Source organism: Acartia tonsa, chromosome 4 (genome assembly GCF_053477335.1).
Source record: "Acartia tonsa isolate MP-2025a chromosome 4, ASM5347733v1, whole genome shotgun sequence".
Lineage (NCBI taxonomy): Eukaryota > Metazoa > Arthropoda > Copepoda > Calanoida > Acartiidae > Acartia > Acartia tonsa.
Genome location: NC_137263.1, coordinates 41,607,529 through 41,630,441, shown reverse-complemented (window position 1 = coordinate 41,630,441; position 22,913 = coordinate 41,607,529). Strand labels below are relative to the sequence as shown.

The 22,913-nt window shown below is 33.5% G+C and overlaps 1 protein-coding gene across 5 annotated transcripts in view; it reads left to right on the top strand.

Annotated features, from left to right (window-relative positions):
* Nucleotides 1-22,913, top strand: part of LOC145317278 (anoctamin-7-like) — a 162,238-nt gene extending 139,325 nt beyond the window's left edge. For all 5 annotated transcript variants that reach the window (XM_080158287.1, XM_080158288.1, XM_080158286.1 and 2 more), the window contains 8 exons: nt 877-1,046; nt 9,508-9,565; nt 12,140-12,210; nt 12,639-12,729; nt 13,432-13,637; nt 14,230-14,370; nt 14,884-15,117; nt 18,983-22,913. In XM_080158287.1, coding sequence (XP_080014413.1) covers nt 877-1,046; nt 9,508-9,565; nt 12,140-12,210; nt 12,639-12,729; nt 13,432-13,637; nt 14,230-14,370; nt 14,884-15,117; nt 18,983-19,168 — 1,157 coding nt within the window. In that variant the 3' untranslated portion in view covers nt 19,169-22,913. The remainder of the gene's footprint in view (nt 1-876; nt 1,047-9,507; nt 9,566-12,139; nt 12,211-12,638; nt 12,730-13,431; nt 13,638-14,229; nt 14,371-14,883; nt 15,118-18,982) is intronic.

The window sequence follows — 22,913 nt, the reverse complement described above, 5'->3', positions numbered from 1 at the left end:
GAGGCTTGTGGTGCAGAACTGAGATTCTGTTCACCGGTTGCCATCGAGGCTTGTGGTGCAGAACTGAGATTCTGTTCACTGGTTGCCATGCTTGGGGGAAAAAATGACTACCTCAGGGATAAAAATGACTACCTCAGAGCTGGATCTTTAAAAGCGTAGCCGTTGCCGTAGTCGTGGTCAGAGTTACAGCCACCAACCTAATAGCGATCTTTAAATCATATTAACCACGCGTTGCCGTGGCCACAAAATAAAAATGCGATCTTTAAATCATATTGGCAACGCGTGGTCGTAGTCGTAGCGTGGTTAACCACGCTAAAAGTGACACAGTCCGTTAGTGTGGCTAAAGCGTTGCTAAAGCCAAAGCCATGACTACGGCCACGGCTACAGCCACGCCAACGGCTACACATTTAAAGATCCAGCTCAGGGAAATAAATGATACCTCAGGGAAATAAATGATTTCTCAGGGAAATAAATGACTACCTCAGGGAGAAAAAAGAATATTTACTTCCACTATTTAAGGAGTCAATTATGTGAGAATGTATATTTCTAGTATGGCTTTTTTCTAAACGCAGATATGAAAATAACAAATTATAGAAAATACTGTAATTTTTGTGTTGTTAATGTTTATGAAAATTAATTTATCAATTTTGGGTATAGTACCTTTGGTAACATCGCACCTTAAGGGGCGATTCTTCGTATTTTTCACAGTAGCTTTTCTCCTATTTCTAGCCCCTGCGGGGCCAATTACCTAACCCCGTGGGGCAATCACCTAACGCAATATAAGCTAACCTAACCTAAAATAACCTATAAAAAGCCATTTCAAAAATACGACGAAAGGGACTATTCCCAAAAATTTTTATTATATATTTATTTCAGAGATGCATCGAACACAATCTGATTTTGACGACAACCTGACGTTCAAGGTGTTCATCTTCCAGTTCATCAACTTCTATTCGTCCATCCTGTACATCGCCTTCTTCAAGGGGAAGTTTGTTGGTTACCCCGGCAACTACAAGCACATCGTTGGCTCCGTTAGAAACGAGGATGTAAGTAGTTTTTTTTTATTTAAAATTGAACAGCCGCGTCTTAGTGCTGTTTGCGGGTTTCAATAAGATGTGATTTCGGGTTCTAGAGTGGGAGGGAGAAGGTTCCTCTCCACTGCACTGCCTTAATCAAGCCTTATTCTTGTCCAACAAAGAACCACCCCTATTCCTTTATATATTTACTAGCGGCTACGCCCCTTTTAGTTTTAGTTTAGTTTTTTTTTTGGGGGGGGGTTATTTTTCATTTTTTGGGGGGGTTGGGGGTGTCCCACCCCCCAAGAAAATAGTTATAAACCTTCCCGGGACCTATGAGAAGCTACCCTGTTAAGGAGAACCCGATCGGTTCAGCGGTTAGCGAGATCCTTCGGTACAAACACACAACAGGATTCTACGTTGGCTGCATCTACGCTGCGAATCTACCACCAACAACATCGGTGCCAAGAGCCAACACCCACAACAGGGAACTACGCCCTGTTTCCAAAGTATCACCGTCATCCACTACCAGCACCAGAGGCCCAGGTTTTTCAGTAAAATCGACAATGAAGTTCTACACTCAGCTCCATCTTTTTAATTAGTTTGACAAAGGATCAACCCCTTCCAGCCTGTTTGATCCGGCTATTACTTATCAAGGCTGGCATTGAGCAAAATCCAGGTCCTACCTGGATCTGTCCAGTGTGCAGCAAACAAATTTCTGAACACAGACCATCCGTAGAATGCACCAAATGTAATCTCTGGCTCCATGTGAAATGCTCCAAACTTAAAAACGCAAATGCACGAAAAAAGCTACCTAACTGGATTGGACCCTGCTGCCCCCCACCCCCCGTTACCCTTCCTTCCCCCCCTCCCCCTCCATCAAACCCTCCACCTTCCCCCCCTCCCCCCCGCCTCCACTCTATACCAACACCTCAACTTCCATACAACAAACTAAACATCCTACAGCATAACATCAATGGTTTATCCAGCAAAGTAGATCAACTACTATACTTTATAAGGAAACATAAAGTACACATTGCAGCAATACAAGAAACAAAATTTACCATCAACACAAAACCCACTGATATTAAAGACTACACACTTGTTAGGAAAGATCGCCAAACCAACAAAGGAGGAGGACTCGCCTTCCTTATCCACAGATCCATCCAATTCCAGACTGAAATAACATCTCCAGCACTCGTCAACGATCAACATATTGAAATCCTGACAATAACCATCCCAGGTAGAATGGATGCATTACAAATCAGTAATGTATACATTCCCCCAATCAGCAGCTGCCAACAAGATTATGTTCCAGACATTACCAGCATCTTTGAACAGGCCACCCCAAATTCTTTAATCTTAGGTGACTTTAATGGCCACCATTCTTTATGGTATAGTGAATCTACTGAAAACATTAGAGGTAGACAAATTGCAGATCTCATTGGCGACATCCCTTTTGGTATCTTGAATGAAGACACTCCTACTCGAGTCACAGCCAATAGCTCATCATCACCAGATATATCAATGGCATCATCCAACTTACTACCTACCTGTGACTGGAAAGTGTTACCTGCTTTAAATTCTGACCATCTACCAATTATTATCTCTCTAAACACAACAACACAGAGAGTAAAAGCAGAAAACAAAACATTTATCAACGTATCCAAGGCCAACTGGGAGGGCTTTACTGACTTCACAGAAGAAATCTTTGCAAGGATTCCACATAACAACGACGTACACAAGTCTGAAAAATCATTTAGAAACATCCTAAATAAAGCTGCAAACAAATTCATACCAGCTGGCAGGTTACCCAATGTCATCCATGAGGTTCCCACCGAGGCAGCCAGGCTTATAGATGAACGAGATGGCCTCAGAGCCAACAATCCTGCAGACCCTAGAATACCTGACCTAAACAAAGAGATAAATAATAAAATCAATGAACATCGGAAAACTAAGTGGAAGGAACATCTCAATACCTGTGATCCCGGCTCAAAAAAGCTCTGGAATACGATCAAGTCTCTGTCAGGCAAGCCAAACCAGCCAGATAATCAGGCCATTTATTTTGGCGACAAACCTTTCTGTGACAGAAAAAAGCTCGCAAACAATTTCAACAGCCAATACACACCAGGACCAACATCTAAACCAACAAAGCAATTCAGACGAACACTGCGCAACCTTCAAAAATCTACCAAGGACCAGAAAATAATCATCACCACCCAGCAAACATCCGAAGCCATCAAGAAATGTAAAGCCTCGAAGGCTTTAGGTCCAGACAACATTTCACCACTGATGCTTAAACATCTCGGCCCACATGGTATAAGGTATTTGACTAATATCTTTAACAACTGTGTTTCCAAAGCCATAATACCATCACTCTGGAAGACCGCGCGCATCATACCCTTACTCAAGCCAGGCAAGCCATCAGACCAAGGCAAGAGCTACAGACCAATATCTCTTCTGTCCCCAGCCGCCAAAATTCTGGAAAGCATTCTTCTCCCCCAGATTACTGAATCTATACCTTTCGCCCCCCATCAACATGGATTCAGAAAAGGACATTCTACCACAACTGCACTTCAAGAGATTAAAACATACATCGAAAAAGGTCTCAATAAACCAAGGCCAGTTGAGAGAACTATTTCTGTTGCTATTGACCTTACCCAAGCATTTGATACTGTCAACCACGAGATTCTGCTGAACGACATCTATGAACTTAACCTGAACCACCACCTTAAAAGATTCTTGGCTGCCTACCTCCGAGGCAGACAGACTTTTGTTGAATTTCGTGGCCGCAGATCCAGGTACAGGAAAATGAGACAGGGTGTACCACAAGGAGGGGTCCTTTCACCTGTTTTATTCAACCTATACATGAGTAAGATGCCTAATCCATCAGGTAACATTAAATTAGTCACGTACGCTGATGATTCAAATGTCCTCAATTCTGGCGTACACCTGGAACCTGTCTGCTCAGAGATTAATGCTTATTTAAACACATTAGATAATTGGTTCAAAGAAAGGAATTTGTTTATCTCCCCAGCTAAGTCAACAGCCACAGTCTTCACCACATGGTCTAATGAATGCAGTGAACAGCTAAACATTTCCATCAACGGCACCCCTGTTCCCACTGTCAAACACCCAAAATTTCTAGGTGTAACCTTCGACAATTTGTTGACATTCAAACACCATGCTACCGATATTAAATCCAGAGTTAAATCTCGCAATAACATCTTAAAATCACTTTCTGGCACCACCTGGGGTATGGAAAAAGAAACTATTCTTACTACATACAAGGCAATAGGACAATCAGTAATTAATTACTGTAGCCCTATCTGGACCCCCAACCTGGCAGACGTTAACTGGAAACATCTCCAAGTAGCACAGAGTGAAGCATTAAGAGTCGCACTTGGCTGTGTTAATAAAACGCCCATCGATCACTTTAACACAGAATGCAAAATCATGAAAGTCAAGGACCACTCTGAAATGCTGTCTAGACAATTCCTCCTTGCCACTCAAAAAGATGACCACCCTAATCATGTTGACCTTTACGGCCCTCCACCTCGCCGTATCACTAAGCAAACCCTCCAAACTAGATTTGGAAATGAGACTAGAGACATGATTCCAGAAAGTGGTGTAAACAGTCAAAATTATAAACCACTACTTAAACAAATCCATACTGAGTGTGTAAGAAAATCCATCAACAACCTTACAGACAATAAAGTTCTAGACGCCCCTCCCCCCCCTGTTAACGAGGCTGAAAGAGACTTTCCCAGACAAACAAGAAGTATGCTATGTCAACTAAGATCCGGATATTCTTCTATGCTCAACTCGTACCTGTCAGCTGTTACAGAGAATACTATACAGATAGAAGACAAATGTCCCAAATGTAACCAACCATCACATACAACCAACCATCTCTTCAATTGTCCTGCTGACCCAACCAACTTAACTGCTGAATCACTATGGAACGACCCTCTGGCTGCTGCGACATTCCTTGGCCTAGATACAGGCCAACCCTTCGATGATCATGGATAGACGGGCGATACTTTTGGCTACAACAACAACAACAAACACACAGATACACAAACACACAGACAAACAAACTTCCTGTTACTTTAGTATAAGGATAAAACAAAAAACATTTATCTAGCCCCTTTCCAGGTTTCTATCCCTGTGGGGACCTATCTCTTCGGGGAAATATCCCAGCAGGGCTCTTTTTAACCGTTACCTAACCTATCCTAATCTACAATAAACATAAGATAACTTTTTAAAAATTCGTTTGTGGTTCATATTCGATGTGAAAGAGAACTATAACATGGCTTTTAAATTTATTTCATATTACCATTCATCCTTTTTTACAAGTTTCTAATATTCTGATTATACGATTGCTAATATAAATCCCACTACCCCCTTTCCTCTCAATATAATTTAAAGAAAAAATGTGCAATATCTGTCAAGTAAAGTAGCAATTTTCAAGTTTTCTATTGTTGAACCATATGTTTGAATGGACAATATGAAATGGCGCAGCAGTAATAAGATCTTCCTTTTCTTAAAAAGAAACATACATCTTAATTTTAAAACTTGAATATTTAGTTCATCGAGGTAAAAATAGTATACTACAATAATGATTTAACATATATAGTTTTGGCCATTGAAACAAAGCATGTGGTTAAAGCTTTTGATTGTAAAGTGGCCTCGCTCTTAATACCTTTTCTGTTTAAATACAAAACTGAAAAATTTAATTTTCGTATTTATTTGTTCTCTAATTAAAAAAGATAAAAATATATTTAATTTTTGAAACAAAACAGTTAAACTTTAATGGATATATGATTACTTGGAGGTTGCACAAGATTTCCATGTACTTTAATAAAGTGTTACTCGAAGCTAGCTAAAATAACGACACACCCATCCATCCCATTTACCACATCCCCTAACCCCTTACTGGATTAACAATAAAGAAGGTCCATATTAACAACCTAAATTGACGACAACATTTCCCTGTCAATATATTTACGTATATTCTATATTTATTTAAACTTTAATGCTTTATTTAATGGTTGATAATTTATTTTGATAAAATGTTAATGTCGGAGTGTTATGATATTATGAATGTGCAAATTGTGGGTATAAAATGAAATGTCTGAAATATGATAATTTTACTAAATTTCTTATTCTTTACAAGTGGACCAACCTTACTCACTTCCATAAACGTCCACGGAGTGGGAGGAGGGATGTTTTTTACCCCCCCCCCCCCTCAACTTTTAAAAACCCCCCTCTACATTCTTAAAAATGTATTATTGGCTATTATTTGTAAAAATTTTAAGTTATATTGCTGCAGTCTACAAAGGAAAACTACTACTCAGAGTATGTTTTAGCATTAATTCTGAGCCTTGCCTAGCTATGCTTGATATAAAAAAAGGGATCTACTGAGATGGGTTCTTAAAAGATGCCGCGTTTTTTCGACAATTTTTTAGACATTGCTTGATTGAACGAAGACATAAGAATCCAAAATTTTAAAATTATTATTTTAGCCATTTGTATAATGTCTAATACAACTTAAATCCATTTTCGCTGCATATTTATTAATGCATCCTTTTAGATCTGTATTAGACATTATACAAATGGCGAAAATAATAATTTTGAAATTTTGAATTCTAAATTTGTATACTCTGTTAAAAACCTTATTCCATCTCGAAGATCAATGCCCCGTACGATTTTAACAGAGTATTCAACTTGAGAATTCAAAATTTTAAATTAATATTTTAGCCATTTGTATAATGTCTAACACAGCTCTAAAAAGATGCATTAATAAATATGCAGCGCAAAATGGATTTAAGTTGTATTATTTTGAATTCTTATGTTGTATACTCTGTGTTGAAATCTCATCGTCTTCGTTCAATCAATCAATGTCTAAAAAATTGTCGAAAAAACGCGGCATCTTTTAAGAACCCATCTCTGCAGTTGACGGTAAAATATTGCTGGTAACGAATATTGCCAAAAATCTATGAATTTTAAAGGCTGCTAGCTGCCAAACGGCTGAACGTACAGATCATGCCCACACACTGTTTTAAGTGGCATAAGATTGCCTACAAATAATCTGGAATAGCCATAAATCAATAATGCATAATTATCTCGCAATGCAGAGAAATGCGCGAAAAAGTCCTATTTTACGCGTTTTTTATTCAGTGAAGCTTACCCTGTGCATCATTTGATCTTGGCTATTACAGATTATTTGTAGGCCTTCTTATGCTGCTTAAAATGGTGTGCGGGTATGATCTGTACGTTCATCCGTTTGGCAGCTAACAGCCTTTAAAATTCATAGATTTTAAGCAATATTCGTTACCAGCAATATTTTACCGTCAACTGCAGTAGATCCAAAAAAAGCATAAAATATTTTTTTTTTTGGGGGGGGGGGGCTTTGTTTAAAAAAATAATGCAATATTCCAAACATTTCTCCAATTAGCATTCATATTGCCAAATTTTCAAACTATCATTTTAGACAAAATGAGATTTTATGTAAAAAATGATTTTGCAATTATAAACTGAAATGTTCCTCGTTTAGAACTTATATATAGAGGTTTCGCCCCTAATTTCTAGTCCCTTTCGTAACATCGAACCATATGGGGCGATTCTTCGTATTTTTCACAGTAGCTTTTCTCCTATTTCTAGCCCCTGCGGTGGGGCTCTAACCCTGCAGGGCCAATTACCTAATCCTGTGGGGCAATCACCTAACCCAATATAACCTAACCTAACCTAAAATAACCTATAAAAAGCCATTTTAAAGATACGACGAATCTCCCCTTATGGGGCGATGTTACGAAAGGGACTATTCCAAATTTTTCTTTTCTAAAATACGTTGATATTATAACAAGGTAAAAATTTTCGTCAATTTAGCTCGCAAATTTGGAACACGTTTATTGGCCAGTTCGTTCATCTAGTAGGGGAAGGGATGGGGAAAAGGGGTTTAAAGGGGAAACCGTTTTTTTTAGCCCGCTGCAAGTTTCACTTTATTGCAGATTATGAAATCTAATGTAAAATCCAAGTAATAACATATCCTTTGATATACTGCGAGTTTTAGAGATTTTTTGTCACATTAATCTTAAAAAAGCTTATGAGGTGGAGCTTTTTGTTCATGACTTAGTAACGTCAGGTTGAAAAATCAAAAGCCTACCAATTAGATGGGGGGAAAGTCTTCCAGTTCGAACGTCCAAGGTATTAGATAATGTATCAACCTACAAGCAACTATACTAACTCAACATTAACTCCAGGTCGGGAAAGGTATTTGTATAATTAAAAAAAGGCATTAGGGACTATTTTAGCTTTTTTTTGTACCAAATTCGTAGTTTTACACAATTAAATTGGTTGAAGATTGATATTTTGTCCATTGACCTATCCTGGTATTCCTTAGGAGATGGTTTGTTTTTGACAAGCTGGCATAGCCAGGAAATTCATTACATTCTTATAATTGTCTTGTGCCATAATTAAGGGCGTAGTGTAAACTACTTTTGGAGGGAAGGGCAGGAATTGTGATTCTTTAAATGTGCTAACTATTTTGATAAAATATTTATCAAATGCTTTGAAACAGTCAAACAAACATGAATTTTAATGTAATGTTTTCTAAAATTTGCATTGTAACTAGCTCATGGATTGATTCAAAACTAAAGTAAAAAAATATTATAAGATTATATTAATCTGTTTTCATTTTTTGTCAACGTTTATTGAGAGATTTATTACAAGATTTATGTAATTAAATAAAAATAAAGATTAAAAAACTACTAAAGTAATGGATGTAGTTTGTAGATTGCAAAATATACGTCAAATTAGCTTTCTAACACGGAACTCGTTTATTGGTCAGTCCGTTCATCAAGTAGGAGATAAGGGGATAAGGTAAAGTTGTGCACGGGGGAAATTGTTATTTTAGTCGGATGCATGATTCCCTTCATTAGGGAACATGAAAATCTGGTGTAAGATCCAAGCCCAGCAATTATAAATCCACCCTTAAAGTGAACTAAACAAATCATACCAAGAGATAAAAAATTATTCATTTATTTAGTAATAATTTTTTAATATTTAAGTTTAAAGAATACTCATTGGTTATATACTGTAATGTTTTTATAAAAAAAAATTATTTTTAAAAGGTTGATTACAAAGATGACTTTTTTTGTTTTGTAACGCAAGTGATATTTAGTTTTTGCAGATAGAAAGAAAAAAATCGTGCTAAGATTGTAAGCTTAATAAAAGAAAAATAAGTGTTCCATAATTTAATATTTTTGGTGCATTCCCGCAAAGTGCTTATTGAGCACATAACCCCCCTCCATTTTATCCTTTATGACTAGCCACAGCGAGTGGTTTAACACCCTTTACCCAATATAACCTAACCTAACCTGACATAAAGAAAACACAACCACAGGAACCTTATTAATTTATTTCAAAAGAGGTAGTGGGGGCGGGGTTTTCTGTCCTCGACTAGGCACTAATAGGTCTATTTTTTTAGTGTGGTAACGGAGGATGTCTGATTGAGCTGGCTCAACAACTTGGTGTTATTATGATGGGTTAGTATGAACATTTTTTAGTAGCGTTACTATTCTATAACTTGCAAGGGTGTGTCTGTAAGTCTGTATTTTTAAGTTTTAGCTTTTTTTATCCCGAAGGACAACTACTTTTCATAGGTTTGATAGGAGAAGTACTTTCATTTTCAGTTGCGTATCTAATCTAAGTCTTTGTAAGTCCGACTTTTTAGGTTTTGAAGAGTATGCGTTTACCGTTTAGGAAGGAAACTTTTCTACAATAAGAAGTCTATGTATATATTTAGTTTTTAATAATCTCAGCTGGGAATTTGTGTCGTTATGATGTGATTTTTAGTTGTGTACCATTTGTCAAAATAGACATAATATTAATTTGAGATAAATTTTATTATTATTTTTTTAAACTTTTGAAACCCATTTTTGAGTTGAACTTTTTAAACCCATTTTTTTTTTCTTGGGAGGTACCCTCCTCTAACATGGTTATACACCTTCCGAGACCTATGAGAAGCTACCCTGTAAACGGTTAGCGAGATCCTTCGGTACAAACAGACAAACATCATGTTACTTGTTACATGTAAAACTAAAACGGACTATTAAAAAATATAAGACCAAGTCTAATTAAGGATGACATTGACATTGAAAACTATCTTAAAAACACTAAGGATTACCGTGTTGAAAGAGATGATTATAGATTTATAAAATGCACACTACTACTACTAGAAGTTAACTTTCTTCACTAGCAGTACAACAACTTTACCAATGTCTCTACATTCAAATCAAGGTTGTTTATAAGGTTGAAAACGACAATTACATCATATAGTAGTTGACTTCTAAAATTGAATAAGCCTAACGTATAGAAAATAGTCAATAAACTCAAAATAGAGGATAAAAAAAGAAAGATGGACATACAAATAAAAGTAGCTTCGTCACTAAAAAATGAAAAAGATTATCTTAAAGATTGCTTTTAACAAACAGCCTTGATAAAAACCTGCACATTCTTGATTACAAACTTGGATATAACTTTGTGAAAAGAATGATTGATTGGGTTTTAGATCCATCAATCACTCCGCGGATCCCTCCATGTTAGAACTGGAAAGATTGTAAAGACTATAAAGTTGATCATGTGAAAACAAGGATGACAACATCCATAAAAGCAAAGTTCTGAAATGGTAGGACAAACGAACATTAACACTTTTAGAGTGTCAGATCTGAATAAGCAGAATATAACATTGCACTATGTTGTTCTAGGAATCAGTATTCCAAAAATCAGATGAATAGGAATATAATTTTACTGTTATTGGAATCATCTTGCAAAGTTTGAATCGATAGGACAACTCTAACATTTCTAAATTAACGAAAATAGCGAACCGTTACGGACGGACGAATGGACCGACCTTAATTGTAGAAAAGCTTCGCTTTTAAAAAGTATTCATTATTATTATTTTTTATTGTATGTACAAGAATCTTATGTTGATATAATAACATAATCAATGTTTAACAGGTCTACCTTTTTTTAAACTCAGAACAAATAAAATATAGAGTATAAAAAAGATACATAGGGAGAAGAAAATAAATTATTTTCAAAGATAATTCTTCTGTGTATTTTTCTTGTGATGGAGCTATTCTGTAAGTCATATATGTTGCTCTAATTGGATGTTTTCTTTAATAGTCCTTGTATATTATTTCAACGCCCCTAGAGATCTCTAATGGAACTTGAGAGAAAGTGGGAGGAGTCGACCTTCAACTTTCAATTTTAGTTTTTTTTAGAAATTTCAAAAATAATTGCTGCTAATATAATTTTCACTGGATGTACTTAAGCAATAAACCATTGAAAAATTAAAACTTAGGCCGTCTTAAATTTACAAGATAATTTATTAAATCCTGGAAAGGGCAATATTAAAGCTTTTCTGAAAAGCACAGCCGCTAAGACTCTGGCTTTAAGAGTTCTTAATCAATTTACCAAAAAAAAGAATAACAAAATTAGATACATCGATAAATTTACTTACTATATAAAAACAGGTTTTTTTTAGAAAATGCGAAAAGGTTACAAAATAAAGGAAAAAGCTGTAAATGTTTTTTTCACAACAGAAAGTTTTTTATTTCTTTCAGATTTACGACTTTGTCTGGGCTGGGGGAAGTGGTGAGTGAGGTGGGGGTAAAACAAAACTTTATCTATTAAGATTTCAACAATTCGCAAAAACTTATTTTTTTAGTAGCGTAGCTTCGCTGCTTTGTACTTAGTGGCTGTTGGTCATAAATGCATCAGAATTGCATGACAAGGCTCTCCTAGCAAATAAACACAGTCCAACAAAATAGAATTTTAACAAACTCGTTTGCTGTTAGACGTTATCATCCTTGTTTTCATTTGGATTTAGAAAGTTCGATTCATTTTTTTCGATTTTATTTCATTGTTTTAGTTGACATAAGAATTAGTAAGTTTTTAAACGAAAATTGAAATTTGTTTTTGTTATTCATTAACAAATAAATGAACAACAATAATTCTATCCTTTTAGCTTTTACAACATACAGTTTATGTAAAGAAACACACACAGACTGGCAGACATCAGTCTACTTTTCATTACAAGTAAACTTATTATTTAGGTAAACAAATCATTAACAATGCACAAGAAGTATTTATTCCAAAGCTGAAAGCTTGGTGGCATTCCAAAAAGGTAATTGCAGTTTTTGTACCACAGCTAGTCTAATACTAGTCTGTTTGTTTGATATCAATAATTTGTATTTTTTTATAGCAACCAAATATACCTTTAAAATAGACGAGGCATTTTCCCTATGTGAAGCGCAAACAGCGACAATTTTTAACATCTTTAGTATAACAAGATTGAGAGAGACTTAAATACAACTCAAAAGCATGTATATTACATGTAGTTGACATATTACAAATTGCGATTCAAAAAGTATATGACGAGAAACATATACATATCTTTCAGATCATAATCTAGGGCGTACAACCTGCTGGTTGGGGGAGTTGTTAAAATTTTAACCCCTCCCTAACCAAAAATTCTCAAGAGGGTTAGTTTCAGGGTCTAAAAACATACTGTATAACCCCACAAAATTAATATAACAATTATTATCTTTTTAGTCCAAATTGAACGCGATAGGTGGCTCCCAGATGGAGGATGATTATAAACTGGTTGAAAATGAGGGACTTTTCCAAGAATATCTGGAAATGGGTAAGCAAAGCATGTTTATTAAAGACAGTTGCCCACAGAAACGTAAATAGAAAGACTAATTATTTTTGTTTACCATGTAATATAAGAATTGTAATAATAAAATAATATTTTACAGTATTTCGAAAAAACATAAATTATTTAGTTGATTTTATGAACTTGAAAGTTGTATGTTATTAATTTTGATTGAAAAGTGTTCACCGCGTCGCATAATTAATACAATTACAGCAAAGTAAATCAAAAAGCAATCTAGAACAAATATAATTCATAAGAAGGAAAATGTTAATTGGTTATTGATATTAAAAATTGATATCAATATGAATGGCATGCATATTTGATAGAAATATTTTAGTAATATTTTCCTTTTTTGAAGAGGATAATTAATTTATACATAGTTAAACCCGGATTGTTTTTTCTTACTAAATTAATTATCATAATAACACTTATTTTTGGTGCCTATTTAGATCTTGTATGTTAACTCAGAAGGGATAGTACCTAGTATGGATAGGTTGACTTAGTGTTAGAACCACCCGTCAAGGCTAAAATATGATTTTTATCTAAAAAATTTAAAAAATGGGTGTGAGCGGGGTACTGTGGTCTATACACGCATTATGTTAATACAATTCAAGTAATAATTACTTAACTAAAGTCTTCCCTAAACTTTTAAAGATAATCTATTTTTGTCAAATTTTCTTTTTATTGCAGTGCTTCAGTTCGGTTTCATCACCATCTTTGTGGCCGCCTTCCCGCTGGCCCCGCTGTGCGCGCTACTCAACAACTGGATGGAGATCAGGCTGGACGCGCAAAAGTTTGTGTGCGAGACGCGGCGGGCTGTGGCGGAGAGGGCGGAGAATATCGGGATCTGGTTCAAGATTCTTGAGATGCTCGCACAACTTGCGGTCATCAGTAATGTTAGTTTTTTTATCATATTTTTAATTTAATTGATATTAGATTTAGTAGCAAAACTTTACTTTGAGTATTTGTGTCTGTGCTTCTGTCTGTCGGATATGCTAGGATGGTCAGATTTTTATGATATAATTCACTATCCAACCCCTTCCTGTCACTGTATTTCACTTACCTTCCCTTTAGCTACTTTTGAACCTACTCGTTCTTCTTTAAGACAAAACATGAAATACTTTTATATTATTTTTGAATATTTTCCATTTTCATTTTCTATTCTTATGAAAATAACTAGATTTTCTTTCTTGTCACATAAACAAAATTAATATTTAGAAACTCATTTTTAACAGCCAAAAAATCATACAATTTTAAATCTGGTACTCTTTATTTTTGTTTTTATCAGGAAGGGAAAAGTCATTTAACTGTAAAATATACTGGTACCCAAAATTTTATAAACTTTTATTGGATTACTATTGGTTAGTTAGAAACTAGTAGAGTACAAACTTTTCAACCAATAATTTATACCTACAAAAGAAATAACTTGTTTATCATAATTGAAGATGTATGTCTTATCTCTGGTTTACATTTATTTATTTTATTTAGGCATTTTTGATAGCATTTACCTCCGACTTTATCCAAAAGCTTGTGTACAAATATGAGTTTGGAGAGAAGGGAACAATGAAGGACTATGTCATGTTCACACTCTCCAAGTCACCTTACAAAAATTGGATAGAAAATAATCAGGTGAAATTGTTGGCAGATTTTTAATATTTTCTACAATTTATCCATATATTTGATCCATTTTAATTGTGGCTTAATTTCATATTTTTGTATTTGATGCAAATATGTCTTTTTCTTCAAACTAAGACAGTTAACTTGTCAAATAATGTGATTTAGGGAGGCGCCTTCGGCTGCCAAGCCCTGATCATAGATATATTAAAAATGAGGTTTCGTGAATTTGTCAAATAATTTGCTATTCTCATTTTGAAATAGTTCAAAGTGTAAAGTTATTATAATTCGAATAAATACTAATACAAACCTTCCTCAAGCAGTACCGAATAAAATTAACCTATTTTTGGAATATAAGAAATTGAATGTGCCATGTTCATCAAAATGTATTTCAAATAGGTGATTATGCAGAAGGGGACTTCACTGCAATGACTTTAGCAAAATATCTAAAATTGTGATATAGATTCCCCCAAAAAATCTGTTTTGTAAAATAAGACAACATTTTGGTAAATGTATCATTTATTTTAGGAGGAATGTTACTACCGCGGGTTCCGCGACGACCAGGGAGTGTTGACACCCGTACACTGGAAGATTCTTGCCCTTAAATTTGCCTTTGTCATCATCTTTGAACACGTGGTCTTCGGAGTGTGCAAACTGATAGACCTGCTCGTGCCTGATATACCTGAGTCTCTGGATATTAAGATGAAGAGGGAGAGGTTCCTGGCGAAGGAAGCACTCCAGGACGCTGAACATGTCCTCCAGGTAGTTTTTTTTTGTATAATTTTAGCCAGGGATGGGTGTTACATTTCGAAAAAATACAATATTTACTTTTTTAATGTGTTACTTTAAAATCTTTACCTTTTTTATAATTGTACCTTATACATTTTGCATTCATTTGCATTTTGACATGCTCATTTGTGTTGTTATTGGCCTTATATTTCAGTCAAGAAGTATAAAAAAAGATGAGCTTTATTTAAAAACTTGGAGGAAAACATAGTTTAAATAAAAAAGAATACTCAATAAATTGTACAAAAACTTTTCCAAGTCCATCCTGATTAATGGGGTACTTAACATACTAATCAGCTGACATGGTGCATGTATGCAATACTCAGAGAGTCATTTAAATGTGCAATTAAGGAGTAAGATAGTGGTGGGTATGAGAGGACTAATATGTACTAAAGCGGAACTTTTTTCTGCTATGGGTAATAATCTAGTAAATATTAAATACAAAAAAATATAGGACTTGTTTAAGTTTGTGCTTACATACCTAATTACTTCACACGGGCGGGGATGCTGTCCATGACACTCAAACGCCAGGTCCAACAACCCAGGATAACCAAGGGGGGTTAAATGTCTCCTCTTTCTTTTCTTTTTTTTAAATGTTATTATTAAAGATACCTATGGATTATGATACTATTTTCAATTGGGCAAAAAAAAGATCTATAAAAGATTATCCGTTCAAGTTATCAGAAATCTATTCAAATTCCACACTGCTTCATTCCTAAAAGATCGGTAAGAACTTGACTTTGTGCAAAATTGCAATTTTAATCTTAATACTAATCATTCATTTGATCCTTTAGTTTAATAGAACACTTCTAGATTTCTTGGAATCATGGAGCTGTTTCCCAATAATTGTCTAGTCGAACACAGAACCCCTCCCACATTTATTTTACAAATAATTTAAGATAAGGGAAGGTTATGTTGTTTTTTATTTAGGTCAGGTTAGGTTAGGTTATATTTGGCACAGGGTTGCCCTGCAGAGTTAGGGTACCTCAGGGGTTAGACATAGAAGAACATAGCCACCCGTCCCCCTTATTATTAATGTATTTAAAAAAAGGGGGGGGGGTGGATGTGCTTGCTCTGGGGATTTTACATACATATAAATATTACTAAGGATTAATGCCTCTGGGGACGGATAATAGCAATATAGAGCAGACATTCATTATAGGTCCCAAGGCACCAAGAACTAAATTATTGCAGACAACCAACACTTTGATTGTACGACTTCTGTCCAAAAATCTTAACTGTACATAGTAATGAGTTCCACCTGTTCTAGGTGATGGGATGACATTCTCTCTAATCCTAATACTATTGTCGCGTATTGGCTTTTCATCAGCTGGCACAACTGTTAATGTCATTTGTTACGACGCAGTTTAGGGCGAGAATCAAACCATCACCCTCGATAACGAACACCGACGACAACGGGCGGGTACAATATTTGTTTCGTTAACTTGTAAGTTTTAATGACCAAAAACATAAGAAAACAGGAAATTTTAAAGAAAATGAGTACTTCTTTGCATCGTTAAAAGAAATATAAAGGAACACAGTAATAGTGTCTGACTGATTATGACGTAACAAAAAAATTAGCCAATGAGAGGCCACTATAAATTTTACCATTGGTCAATAACGGCCTCTCATTGGCTAATTTTTTTTTACGTCATAATCAGTCAGACACTTTACTGAACACTGTAAAAGTGTCTGACTGATTATGACGTAACAAAAAAAAATTAGCCAATGAGAGGCCACTATAAATTTTACCATTGGTCAATAATGGCCTCTCATTGGCTATTTTTTTTTTGTTACGTCATAATCAGTCAGACACTTTTACAGTGTTCACTATTACTGTGTTTATATAAAGTGGTGAAAATTTTCAACGCATTGACAAGATTCATAAAGACTCATATATTTTTTCTCTAAATTGGGCATATTATGTTATATATGCAATTTTACAATTGAACTTTCTTTTTTTTTCTGTAAAAATGTATTTTATGACACGTAATATTTATCCAAATTCAATTTAGAAATTTGAATAACGATAAAAGCATAATTTTCTTCTCTTTCATCTTTTCTCTCTCTTTTTTATTCACACACAAGTATTGAATCTTACACACACACACACACACACACATTTAAAAAGATCATTTATGTAAGAATATGTGGATTAGAATATACGTGGATAATTTGACAGGGGAAAAATTGTCGTCAATATAGGTTACTAACATTGGTCAGTTCTTTCATCCAGTAGAAGAGGAGGGGATGGGGTAAAGCGGGTGGAAGCAGGGAGGATCATTGTTTTAGACAACTACAAATGATAATCTGGTGTAAGATCCAAGTTTTAAAAAAATCTATAGTAAGAACTAAGGTTCTGCAGTTCAGCAGAAGATAATTAAAATCCCTTGACAGATTATGACGTCATATGATAGAATAGCCAATGAGAGGCCAGTATAAATTTTACCATTGGTCAATTACAGTGTATACTGGCCTCTCATTGGCTTTTCTATCGTAAGACGTCATAATCTGTGGAAGGACTTTAATCATCTTGGTTCAGCAAGATAAAATTTGAAAATATTAAAAATGCGATATTTTTTGTAGAAACAAATTTATGACATTTATTACATGTATTATTAAAAGTCATATAAATTAATTCTTTATTGTTTAATTGATAAATAATACTTATTAATTATAAGATAGTCAACCCTTAAACTACGTGCTATTTAAATGCTTATATAAAAATAATAAACAAATCAAGAAGAGAGGGGACATTGGACTATAATTATACTGGTAACCAAAGTTTTATAATCATATTTTCATATGCATTGGCTTCAAAAATCTTGATTATTTAGTTAAAACTAGGGCAATGTCCAAACTTTACATCCAATGGTTATCTACCTAAGAGATAATTTTGTCATTTAATCATCATTGGGGATGTGCATCAATTTATCGTCAATTGTATCATCCCTTAAGAACCCTGATTAAAAATACATCTATACTATACTATGTTCTCCATATGAAAACTCGAGGGGGCCGGGGGGATCATATACCCCATCTTGAGCAAGTTTTTTTCTGGAAACTAATAGAACCTGATTTACCTGCAAGAAATTCTTGATTGAGTCTCAATATCATACAATCATAATTACACACACACACCGTGTTTTGTAAGCATACAGGGGGATCTAAAAAAATTGAGAATTGAACACGGACACAGGGAAATGAAACTAGGAAAATAATTCAATCAATAGCAGGTTAAATCTAATCATTAAATACGGTCAAAATTTTTACCAATCTGAAAAAAAACATCGCCAATTATACACCTATAATTGAAATTTATTGGAACAAACCGACACAATTCTCCTTTACAATGAGGCTTGTTATAGGTCCAGGGAAGGTTTGTAGCTTTTTTCGGTGAGGGTACTTCAAACCTTCCAATCCCCTGGAGAAAAAATCCCACCCACCCAAAAAAAATCTTCGATTCTTTTTCGTACTAAAATTGATTAAGAAGAGGGTCGACTTACTAAAACATTCAATTACATGTGACCAAGGAAAAAATAAGAACATGTTAATTTCTAAATAATACATTTATTTTATTCACATACGACTTTTTTCTGACCACCCTGTATGTGTGTGTGTAGTTTGTGTGTTGATTATCTTTACTTGTCTTTTCATTTAATTACGCACACGGAAAAGCATAGAAAAAAAATAACATAAATTATGCGTATTGTTAATATAATTCTACTATTTAATAAACAACAAAAAGAATGCGTACCGTCGTAACACTCAACGATAAAAATAAAAGAAGATGCAAAAAATATAAAAGACTTTTGATTTATCATAAAATTATTTTTTTTAGAAAGTATTAACGGAGGAAGATGAGAGATTAGACTCCGACGCGGACACCACCCCCATCCCCAACAGAAAGAATAAGAGCCTAGGTGAACTCTCGGAGAAGTTCTCCACGACTCTGACGGAGCCGGGACAACAGAAGGTCGGAGCTACCAGGTCTCCGAAGCTGAGAAAGTCGGGAACACAAGTTTAGAAGTGGAATTTTGCAATTTTCATCCATTCTAACATTTAGAATTTTATCAGGGGTGAAATATTGATATAAATATAAACATATGACCAATTAATTACAATTTTATTCTTATCTCAAAAAATTTACAAAAATTTCAAAAAATTACTTTTAATGATATTTGGTAGACGTGAATACTAGAAAATATAATATTATATAAAACTTGTACCTTAACTTTGTAATTTAATCTTCTTCTTGCTTTAAGTGTTTAGGGTCCAATAAGTGAATTTAAAAGCTTCCCTTTAAAGTAAATAATAAAATAGAATAAATGTTTTTATTATTTGTCGCTCTAAACTGTAAAATATTAAACTTGTATTAGTTGCTTTTTATGCAATTTAAATGATATAAATCAAGCTTTTAAATATTTTTTACAGTGCAGTGCTATGTAGCTGAATGAAAGCTAAATTACAAAAATAAAAATATAGAATTTACAAATGCAAAATATGAGACTTTACAGATTTGTATTTTTTAAGTAAAAGTAAAATTTTTAAACATTCCAAAAAGGGGTGAATACTTCCTTGAAGAGTCATTAATATATTTAACGCATTATATTCAAAGGCAGTTTATCAAAACCAAAATGATAAGAGGCCAATAAAGTCATCAGGCAATTTAAGTACCCGAAGAGAATTAATTTTTGCCAGGGGGTAATTTTGGTTACTATTTTGTACAGTACATATTTTTACATATTAGTTTTTTCTAGTTCAAAAATGTACAAATTTGCCATTTTGATTTTTTTAAAGCATACATTCTCGGACTACTGGGTTTTGTCACTAAATTTCCTACATCATGGCCTCTTCATGGAATTATCCCTCCTAATAAAAATTATATTTCCAAGCATGTACAAAGTTAAAGCTAGTTAAAGAAAACATATAAAAACATCCATTAATCATAATTTGTATTTCATTCTTTTTGTTCTTCTGAAATACAATTATTATTTAGTATAATCTCTCATAGAATACATTATCAAAGCTTTTAATATTGTAATAATTAATATATTTTATTACCAATTATTCATAATTCATCATCAAAATATTTATTGAAATGTGCGTGCGAGTGAAAAATTTATTTTAATATTATAAATTAAAGAGATTCTTGATTTTTTTATATCTCAAATGTTGTATGTGGTATTAGATGAATGATTAAAAAAATCAATATTATATGAAATATTTAATATAAAAATCATATTAGAGATATGGCTTAAATAATAGGTCCAAAAATGGTTTTAAGTAGGACTCGGCAGCTGTGTGTAAGCCAGCAATTGCAATTTTTTGAATGATAAAGGAAGGATTTCAATTTTAAGGAACGGGTTTAGTGTTTGTTTACTAACAAAAACAGGTTTTAACTTTTAAATGCAATCCAACGATGATTAGGGATATATTATTACAATAAATTAATCTTCCCTCTATTAGATATTAATGAAATTATTGCTTTTGAATCTGGTAATTTTGAGTGAAGAAAGTGTTGTAATCATTTATCTATTACCAAATTATTTTTTCTCTAATGATATTTCTAGTCTAAGATTATGCTTTTGTGATTTCTGAGCTTTTTCATCTGATTACATTATATTACTATATTGCACCCTAAAGGGACTATGCACTAACGAATGCAAGTGGTCTTAGCCCCTTACCTCTAGATTTCAAGCTTTTTCTTAGGTCTATAATATACTATATTTCTGTTATAGATAGATACTGATAGATTAAATAAATGGGAGAGAAAATTTAAGTTTCACAGTTTTATTATATATGTATTACTATTAACAAAGTAGGTAATTGTAATTGTAAATACATATTTAGCTAACATTATATTGACTTTAAAAGCACTTGCCTATACTTTACTGGATTATTGTTGTCACATGAAAGTCAACAAAGCATTTGATGATTTATAGAAAAAAAAACTTTTCTTCCCTGTTGTGATTAAACTTACTTTTTCTTCACTTATATGATCTTATTTGACAGGGGCATAGTATATGAACCAAAAAAAAAGCTTGAAATCACATCTGTAAGGTCATATGATCACTTGATCTAGTTCTTGAAGAGTTCCTCTTTGAATCATATTCTGTATTTTTTATAACACAAACTTTCATTTCATGTATTACAAATAATGAAAATAACCATGGTTATTTAAAGATGGTATTATAACTTGTAGGTTTATTTTCAGTTTGATATATTTTTTTCCAAAATACTGTATTATTTAAAATTATATCATCATTTTTGAAATCTTTAAGAGACACATATTTATTATTTATTTATAAAAACATTGACAGCAGTAATGTCTATAAGTAGCAAAGCAAAAAAAACAATATTTTAGCAAGAACAAACGCAGTAAGATATTTTTTGGCATGTAAGGTCATAATCATAAATCATAATTTAAAAAAAAAAGCAAATTGTATTATAAGATTTGTAACGTCTGTAAATGGAACAAAAAAGTTTTATATTTTAGCAAACATTTTTAGTCAGACAGACGGACAGAAACACCAAAAAATATAGTAGCTACGCTACTACTTATATGTTGTTAAAATGACCATTGATATGATATATGTGTGTGTGTGATACTTTATGCATTTACTAAATTGAGTGAAGAAGCTGTGCAAATTTTTGCACAGATTTTATTCTCAACAAATTATTTAATTTTCATAACAGTGCATTTTTTTGCATTATCTGGGAACATAAAACCATTATTTTTACGCCCTCCACTCCCAAAGAACCATACCCCCCCTAACATATTCTTGGATGGGAAGCTGTTTATGACGCCATACGATACAAACGACCAATGATAGGCCAATACACAGACTAAATTACCAATGGCAGGCCTGTCTAGATTTTAATAGACCAATGGTAGGCCAGTAATTTAGGCACTAAAAAAGCTTCCTTGGATAGTAGTTTGACTGTGACACAGGTGTTGAGGGTGCAACTCCTTCAATGGAAACTCTACTGCTTCTAGAAATTTAAAGAGACAATGAACTGTAATTAATTTTTCCCTAACATTTTGTCAGAGGTAAAGGGTGTACCATAATTTTGTTTATCATAATTTGTGGGAAGATCATTTTATCGTCAATTGACCTTTCCATGTTACCAATTAAGATCCAGAAATGAAAAAAATAATATAATGACCTACCAAGGTTAGGTTAGATTTTAAATTCTTATGAGAATCGAGGGTGAGGAGGGGGGTTGTAATATACTAATTTTAAAAAAATATTTATTCATTGCTATTATGTACAACATGATTTGATTATGTACAAAATGCACTTCTAAGTAAACTTAATTAGATTAAATCTATTTTATCATACTTCAATATTGGGATAAAAAAAATTTAGCTTGAAGACAAATTTACAACAACTTATTTTAGTGGATTTTTTTCTTGCAATTTGTTGAAAACAAATATAAAAACATGAAATAAACTAATATTGGGACTATTGAAGATAATTTACGTATTTCTATTTATTATTTGATGATATTTTTTTATTTTGACTGGTTATTTTATTGTTTTTAATTCAATTTAAGGGTCAATGGCAAATAGATTAACCCCAATAACCTCTACTTTTAATTTTATGGGGAGATAAATTTGTTTGCGCTTGTCCTACGCCTGTCTCCCTGATTTGTTTGATATTTGTAAAGTTGTGATCTGAAGTAATATAAATGAATATCATGTTTTTATCGAAGTGATAAAGTCTTCCTTTCAAATAATAATATTAATAAATATATTTATATATTAA